This window comes from Liolophura sinensis, chromosome 1 (assembly GCF_032854445.1).
Source record: "Liolophura sinensis isolate JHLJ2023 chromosome 1, CUHK_Ljap_v2, whole genome shotgun sequence".
NCBI lineage: Eukaryota > Metazoa > Mollusca > Polyplacophora > Chitonida > Chitonidae > Liolophura > Liolophura sinensis.
Genome location: NC_088295.1, coordinates 68,460,266 through 68,469,219, shown reverse-complemented (window position 1 = coordinate 68,469,219; position 8,954 = coordinate 68,460,266). Strand labels below are relative to the sequence as shown.

At 37.2% G+C, this 8,954-nt stretch overlaps 1 protein-coding gene across 1 annotated transcript; it reads left to right on the top strand.

Moving 5' to 3' along the window:
• Nucleotides 1-635: 635 nt before the first annotated feature.
• LOC135482206 (transmembrane protein 216-like) lies at nt 636-8,386 on the top strand. The gene is made up of 6 exons (XM_064762078.1): nt 636-707; nt 3,753-3,769; nt 4,856-4,949; nt 5,207-5,299; nt 5,905-6,106; nt 6,802-8,386. Exons 1-6 carry the CDS (start codon nt 671-673, stop codon nt 6,815-6,817), a joined length of 459 nt encoding a protein of 152 aa, XP_064618148.1. The 5' UTR covers nt 636-670; the 3' UTR covers nt 6,818-8,386.
• The last annotated feature ends 568 nt before the right edge of the window (nt 8,387-8,954 follow it).

The following is an 8,954-nucleotide window of genomic DNA, read 5'->3' as shown; positions in this document are numbered from 1 at the left end:
AAAGGAAGTGCCTGTCACGTGACCGGGTTATTCCCCGCACTGTGACCTAAATCCTAATGCTGATATTTATTATGTGTTGTCTTCCTAGTGACACGTATATGATAAAATGTGACATAACAACCATTATAGAGTGACTGTAAATTGGTGTATGGACAACATGTGGTTTTAATCTCTTATACTGAGTCAAAACTTGGTGACATGTGTGTGATGTGGCGAAATTATGTAAAACCTTAACTCTTCCGCAAGGATAACGAATATGTGGACCTGGAGACGTTGTTTGTGAATTCTGATTCATCTAGTTTTCATGGCATCTTGACTCTGTTCAGAATATTGGGCAATTTCAGGGTTTCTTTATCGTCTATATTATCAAAAATACACAAGTCATATACAATTTAAAAGTAAAGATGGAATCCCATTAAACTTTATTTTTTTCTGTAAATACTTATATATTAATGACTAATATATACATATCCATTTTTATTTTTTTGGTTTAAATGTCGTTTAAAAATGTAATGGCTTGTTATGTTTTGATATCGTAAATCAAGGCTAGTTTTCGTTTCTTCTTCAATAGAACAATTTTTATATCCCACTCGTACATTTAAACACATATCACGGCAAACAACAGAGAGAAAGCTACGAGTCATGAGGAATAGTTGTGGTAACTACGAAAATGGCGACGACAAGCCAAAATCCACCACCAAACAAAGGTTTGCAAACCATTTATTAACACCATTTTGATTAATGGCGTAAGAGAATTGTGCAGAATACAAGTAAATGATTGTCATAGATGGCATTGAATGTTAACGGTAGTGGACGCAGTGGTATTGCTCAGCTGCTAGTGCTTGTGTAAAAAATTGGCTGTTAGCATGAACGTCATTAGCTTATCCAACCTACCTATAGCTTAAATAACCTACCTGGTCTAGCCCCACCTGCATCTGAGGTCAGCTGCCAAAGGCTCTACCTGTACCCGACGTCTTTGTTATCACTTGTTATGTAATACCTTTCAGCCAGGTAAACACTCTCTAATCCATTCCAAAGTATAGTTTATTTCTCTCCAAAAACATCGCTGGCATCATTCAGAAAAGAATTATCTTGTGTAGCTTGCTGCAACAACAACATGAAAAGAAGAGATTTGACAAATGTTTTACCCAAATTTATGGTTACAGAATGTGAATTTATAGTGAAATGAACTGTTAGTTTCGGGATAAGTGCACTATTCTACTGTACGTATGCAGACTATTGGGTTTTAATTTTAATTTTTTAACTAGGTTTTTGTCACAAATGTACATCCTAAAGTCATCATGAAAAGCAGGGTATAATCCACATATAAAGGAAAGTGCCTGTGGGCTCATAATTGAAAAAATTGTGGTGGAAAATCACACATAATACGAAAACAGTGTATCATGGATCAGTGATTATTTAAGTACTGTGTACTTTACAGTCAACTGTAGTTCCAGGTGTCTGTATTTCAACTCCTCACTTCACATCATTTACATCTATTTATGGTTCCCAGAGTTTTTAGTCGCGGCATGTAACTCTTAAATCAAGCAACACAAAGTGTTAGGAGAGTTACGGAGAGAAACTGCTTTGGTTCGGGTAGATTCAGAACAGGTTAGTTGATTATGGAAACCACTTAGTTGACATCGATTTATGCCTGAGAAATTTTAATGCGCATGTGAAAATGTGGTAAATGTTGTTTACTGTCAATTAGACACATTAGAAGCTGTTTCTCTCTGTAACTCTCCCAAGCCTTTGTGTTGCTTGATTTAAGATCTATTTATGTATTTTGTTTGATTGGTGTTTTACGCTGTACTCCAGAATATTTCACTTATGCAACGGCAGCCAGCATTATGATGGGAGGAAACCAGGCAGAGCCCAGTGGAAACCCACGACCATCCACAGGCTGCTGGCAGACCTTCCCGGAGAGGAAGCCAGCATGAACTGCACTTGAACTGCACTTGAACTGCACTTGATCTCACAGTGACCACACTGGTGAGAGGCCCCTGGGTCATTACCCTGCGCTAGCACCCTAACCAACTGAGCCAAGGAGGCCCCGCTTGATCTACGAGTTACTTTCTGCAACTAGCAGAGTTTCATACACACTGCGGGAACCTATAATAAAGCATACACCGCTCCACTTCAGATCTGACAAGTACTTTATAAATGATATCTGCATTCCTAAACAGGCGTCCACTGTGGCTGTTACCTCCTAACATGCCCACACACACACACACACACACACACACACACACACACACACACACACACATACACACATACCCCATTATATTCCACTCAGTAATGACACACCAGCCATGAGAACAGACCATTAGGAACTAGTTTATGTATTGGCCCCTGGAGCACCATTGGATTATGCTGTGGAAAAGTGGCAATAATTTTTGATATCCATCTATACTGTATGTAGCTAGCCTCACCAAATTATTGAGATGTTACCAAACAATATGTTATAGCTGTTTTGTTACAAACCGCTCAATGTGTCTAGCAGAAGCACAACAACCCACATATTGTTATTGCAAGTTATGATATGGATATGATTACAACGTGACTTGGATTTTAGGTGAGTTGGATAATTTAAACTGGAGTAAGTTAAGCTGAAACCCATGAAATCCACACACAGTTAACAAAGTAAAGTTCCCAATAGTTTAGTGCACACAATGAAAGTAACATGTATGATAATTCAAAGAAGTGATCACAAATAATACCAGGATGATGTGAGTTGCATGTATATCCTGTTCACAAGGGCAAAGTTAAGCTGGTTCCAAAAGGGATTTTGAGCCTGTTTGATATCGCTCATGTGAATGCAAAGCAGGGACATTTATTTCAGTTTTTTTGTCCCTGCTAGCAACTTTGTGAATGGACAGATGGCTTAAAACCGGCTTGGCTACATGGTTCAATTTTACAACTGGCTTCGATTTAAACCGGTTCAGATAAGATACTGATTAAATTTTGGCCGCGTGACCATGATAATATGCTGAGGTGAGTGGGATCTAACCATGGCTTTGGAGGAGTTGGTTGTCCAGCAAGTTGATTGGTGTCCAAGAACCTTGTACCTGTCGGTGTGGTATTTATAGTTCAGTTTGTTTACCTATCTCATGACCTTCTGTAATCTCATTAATTAGTGAGTTTGGATGACACAGTCCTTGATTCCAGCTGGGACCCATTCTACAAATCTGTTGTAATACTGCATCAAGTGCATGTACAGTATGGTGACTCATCTCTTTACTTTATGTTGTCATGGAAATTACACCAAGTGCAGTTTTTGACTGCTTTGTAGAATGGGCCCCTTTTCACTGTATAAGCTGAGAGTACAGAAAAAAAAAAAAAGAAAAAAAAGAAGATAAATGTAGTGATACTGCATTTTTGAGCCATGGGTGCTATCTTGTAATTACAATGCCTTGTCATGCATATTTTCAGTCAGTTCATAACCTACACAAATATCACACATGGAAAAGTTTACCAGTAACTTGCCAGAGGCTGCTGGTTTACTTTTAGTACTCTGGTTTCCTCCACTCATAAAACTGGCCGCCTTCGTAAGTTGAATATTCCTGAGTATGATGTTAAACAACAATGAAATGAATAAGTAAATAAATGAGTCAAGTCCTTTGAGATGGAAGTTGAGAAACAAAAGTGTTGACATTATCAACATTTATGCTTTCAGGTTTTGTGAACTGAATATCAATAGATTATTTTACAAACTCATTTTTAATTATTTGTTTTTTTCCATGTTACAGGTCGTGTTCAGATTATTGTATCCTTTTCTTAATCAGTCTGGAGTTTTTGGAACATAAAATAACAGTTTTATTTATATCAACCTATTTTGTGAATGAGTTATTCATCGTTATGATCATTGGCCTAAAGTGGCAGACCCTTGCATTCAACAGGAGCTATGATCTGTGTTGGGAATTTTAAGGTCTGCAACTGTATAGTGTAAGTTTGAAGGAGCATAACATTTGTATGACAGGTACACTGTTTAGTTATGAAAATGTGAGGTCAGGCCCGTACATGATCATATATGATTTCTGTTTGTGGACAGAGACATTCAACAAAATGTGCATTCTGATGGAATGACAGGAAGGACTTTAACTCAGTATAATATGTATTTAATGTGAACGTCATTTATTATGTATGTCTTTCCAAACAAATAAAACAAACATATACTGAATTCCAAAAGAAATGCGAATGAGAGAAGTAGTATGAACTGCAAATGGGTAAGAACCGGTTGACTTTATTAAAACATATTTCTCTGTATACACAACGGGACAATAACTTATTCAAGATCTAGTATCATGCTGATGCTGAAATGGGAGAACTCATTTAATTTGGCTCAACAGCCACGCCTTTTGGGAATTGTTTTTCTGATGGAATGAAAATTAACGTTAGTAACAAGTGTGACCCCCATAAACATGCACATCTTCTACCCATGCTGTTGAAGAGACTTCAGATGAACCTCCGAGGAATGTTATTATAAGTGTCAATGACATTTGTTGCAGTTGTTGCAAGGTAACTAGCTGCATAAATTGATGGCGAATGCGATGTTCAATTTCATCCCATAGGTGCTCAATAGGATTCAAATCTGGACTTTTAAGCTGGCCAATCCATCAACTGGATTCCATTGTTTAGTAGAAATGTCTGTGTCAATCTTGCGATATGTGCTCTTGCATTATCTTGCTGTAGAACAAGACTGCGTCTTCAAGCAAAAAATGGAACTGCAGGCCTCAACACTACTCAGGACGTACTTCCGATTTGACATTGAAAATATTCGCGTTTCTTTTTGAATTCAGTATATATTCAAAGAAATACAGAAAATGGAAGTTTCCTTCACCAAACTTTTCAGAGATCTTCACTTCCTTATCAAATACTACTCTACATCAACGGATGGTATTTTGCATTTTTCTTTGTTGCAGAAATTCTTATATTTGCCTTTAAAGGTAAGTTTTATGGGTTTTCCTTGCGATGCTATTACATGTACATTTATATTCACATAATGTTTCTGGAAAAGTTTTGAACTTATCATTATAAACCATGTTCACTATTAGTCAGTTGATTATTGCAAGTACATGTAATTATTTTACTGCTTGTTTACATGAGTTAAAAGGTAAATCTTTTATATTACCATTTATTTGCTTTATAATTTATTTCAAATCATTTGCCACACTAGATGTTATTTTTAGTATTTTATTTACAGGAGAGACATTGCCTTTTCCCTCCAGTGTTTTGGCCGCAGAGGTCATTTTACTTTTCATTCTTGCTGGAATTGAGGCATTGCGACTGTTTTTTGGTAAGTAAATATTTATCTCTCTCATTTACCTTATCTGTGAAGTGTGCCTTTGGTGGCAGACCAGTTTTTTCTCTCTTGCAAGGATGCATATATGTACCATGTACAGTGTGGAATGTAAACTCATATAAGGTGGTTCCAAAATCTTTTTTACATTTTCTTAAGTAGATCTTAAGCTTTTTCAGGTTTTTGAGTTCTATAAGAACAAGGTGCCATATCAAGCTAACTACTTGTCCACCCGGACATTTATAAGAAAGTTGTGCATGTATTATCTAGTATATTGTTATGCATAGTCATTGTTAGGACTATTTAATGCTAGTTAGGGGCCTCCGTGGCTCAGTTGGTTAGCGCGCTAGCACAGCGTAATGACCCAGGAGTCTCTCACCAATGCGGTCGCTGTGAGTTCAGCTCATGCTGGCTTCCTCTCCGGTCATAAGTGGGAAGGTCTGTCAGCAACCTGAGGATGGTCGTGGGTTTCCCCCGGGTTCTGCCCGGTTTCCTCCCACCATAATGCTGGCCGCCGTCGTATAAGTGAAATATTCTTGAGTACGGCGTAAAACACCAATCAAATAAATAAATAAATTAATGCTAGTTGTTTTCCATTTCAGGTCAAAAGGGTAATTTAACAGAGCGGATTATTGGTGTTTTGACAAGCATACTTCTCAGTGTTCCCGCTTTATTTGGTGCGATTTATTTGATACTGTGGCAGACTTATGTTTTACGGATTGACATTGTGTTGTCTGCCATTCAGCTCTGTTTCATTTGCCTGGAAACAATTTTTGGAATTGTCTCGATGGTTACATTTGGAAGGTAGGTTGTATGAAATGTCCTAGCCTTCTTCAAAGAGGCAGACACTGTTACATTTGGGCTGTGTGTAATATGTTAGAGTCATTACCACGTAGGACACAATATCTGGTTAGGATATTGTCAGGCCAGACTGCTTGGATATAGAATTCAACCCTGTAGCAGAGAAAGAAAAAACTTAATTTACTTTTGATTAACTTTTAAATTTGTAGCACAAGACCTACACAAATTAGCATGAACACATTGTGAATGTCAGTTTCTGAAGAAAAAATGTGCTTTCAGAAGCAACTACCCTAATTCTTCTAATTTTTGGGACAGATATTAGTAGTATTGAAAGTAGAATATTTCATTTCTTTACCAGCCTTTTGGAAAAGTAAAGATATTAGTATGTTGTTCACTAGATGATCTAACCATGTGAGAAAAAAGAAACTCGATATTCCTTTTATAATTACATATATATATTGGCTAAAATGAGCAGGCCAGGTGTCCCAAATATTAGAAAAAATAGGGTAAAAATGATAGTTTTGATGCCAACATGGAAGATTTTCTGATTAGAAATTGTTCAAACTTCATTAAAAACTCTCTAAATTTTAATGTGGATGAATTGATCACAATCAAGGAAAATGCATGACTTGAAAAATTCTAAACTTGAGGTTAAATACAGCATTGAAATACGTACTGGTATGTTTGCTTTTCCCCAGAGCATCTCCCTATTAATTAGAGGATGTGACACACGCATGAAGATGGGGAAGTGATAGTTCATTGTAACTGAAGCAAGGTGAATCTAGTATAGAGACAGCAAGGAGGCGGGCTTTGGAAGTCAGACAACCCAGGTGAAAAACCACTCTTCACAGCAGACCTTACAGCTCATGAACCATGAAGATGAGCCATGAAGCTGATTTCCATAGCAATACATATGAATCCCATAATTGACAAGGTGGTTGAGTATTTATATGATGCTTATGGAATTTTCTCATCTGACAGATGTTGTTATACTGTGTGGTATGAAGACATGTCATTTGTGAAATGCTACATGTAGTATGATAATTTTAAGTGTAAGGAAGAGAGGAAATCTGCTTGGCAGGACTTCTGTCTAATCTATGTGCCAAGGGACAGACCTGACGCTGTCTCAAAGGGGATTGACAACGGGATCAGTGGCACCTTTTTGTGTACTCTCATTGCTGATATTGCCGTCCAACTTTACAGTGTTCAGTTGAAGTGATGTGTGTTTGTTTGCTACTGACAAAGGACAAGCTGTAAAATGGGCCTCCAAATGGGCCACATTTAATGTTCAAATGGGTGTTAGATGTCAATGTAGCTTAAGCCATAAGAGAAGTGGAAACCCATAGGTTTAGCATTTACACTTGTAAGCTATTTCTAGGAAAATATATTTTGTATTAAAATATTCTGATATGAAATACATGTCATATTGAAAATTCTAAGGCTTCCTAGGTGGTGTATAGTTTCTACAACTTTAATTATTGTAGGCCAGCATTTTAGCAGGTAGAACACTATATATATGTAGTCTTGACCAGAATAAACCATCTTTCAAAAGTGTTAATTTTTCCTATGCATGTGACAACCACAAAGAAAGGTTCCGAATTTGAGTTTTACTGTCCTTTGAATGTCCGTATAAATAGGCATATGATAGACTTCAAACTACGGTGCCTTTTTCACCACAATGTATACAAAATTTTGGTCACAAGACAAGTCGAAATATTAAAGCATTATGTAGACCAGTGAAATTCTTAAAGAGTTTCTGGCACTATGCCTTTACAAAGTGTGGCTGTGATATGGCGCAAAGACATAACCATTCTTTGTATAGTGTGTTTCATCCTCATTTGTTGCTGTATGTTAACCAGTGTTCATGACCATGTATTCTTAATAGTCCATGGCATGGTAGTTACTGGTATGTTGTTGTCTTGTAATGTTGTACCGGCAGATTTTCCTGTCACAAAAGGTGGAACTTGTGTACGCTGCAGTTTCATCTGTGACGTACTTGATCTACCCACTGGGACGTGGCTCTGTTGACGCTGCAGTTGAATGTTCAGCGTCACGTAAGTAACGCATGAAGTCCCACTTCGAATTTCTGCCAGTATCCCATTGTAGACAAACTGTCTACAGGAGGTATAATCGCATATTGAACAGCCGTTCATTACGTTTTATGTAAACCATTCCATTCTGTGTTCAAGATTATGGCCCCAGGATTACAATTTAAGATCATCGGTTGCTGACCATTAATGGTATCATTGTTTCTATATCCTTTTATTTAGACCGAATAAAATTTCTGGCTATTAAGAAGGTTGTCTTGATTTTGAATTTTTTTGTCAACATTATTTGGTTGTATTATTAGGTGAGCAAATGATCTCCAAGTTCTGGTGTATCAGAACATGAGGTATATAAAATCGGTCAAAAAGTAACTGTGCCTTGAAATTACCTAAAAGTATCATAGTGCGAAGAAATAAGATTGTAAAAGTACGTTCCGCATTAAGGTAAAGTTCAGCATACTTCAGAATACCCAATGGAGTGGGGGGGGGGGATCGTATTTTACATGAAGGTATGGATCACATGACACTTTATGGGCTCGTATAGATTATTTAAAGTCTCCTGTTAGAGTGATTTGCCAGTTTTATGTCTCGTGGCAAGGTGCGTGCTTTGTCACCGAAACATCACTCAGTTATTGATCTTAAGACTATACGAACTACAGATATGGTATCAACAACATTTCGTGGTCTTTGCATGAGAAATAAGGCTTTTTGGCGCTGAATAGATTTAGGTATATGTGAGAAAAATGTGTGAAAGATCTTATCAATGCACAGTTTCTTTGAGTTACAGTATAGATTTATGCCTACAT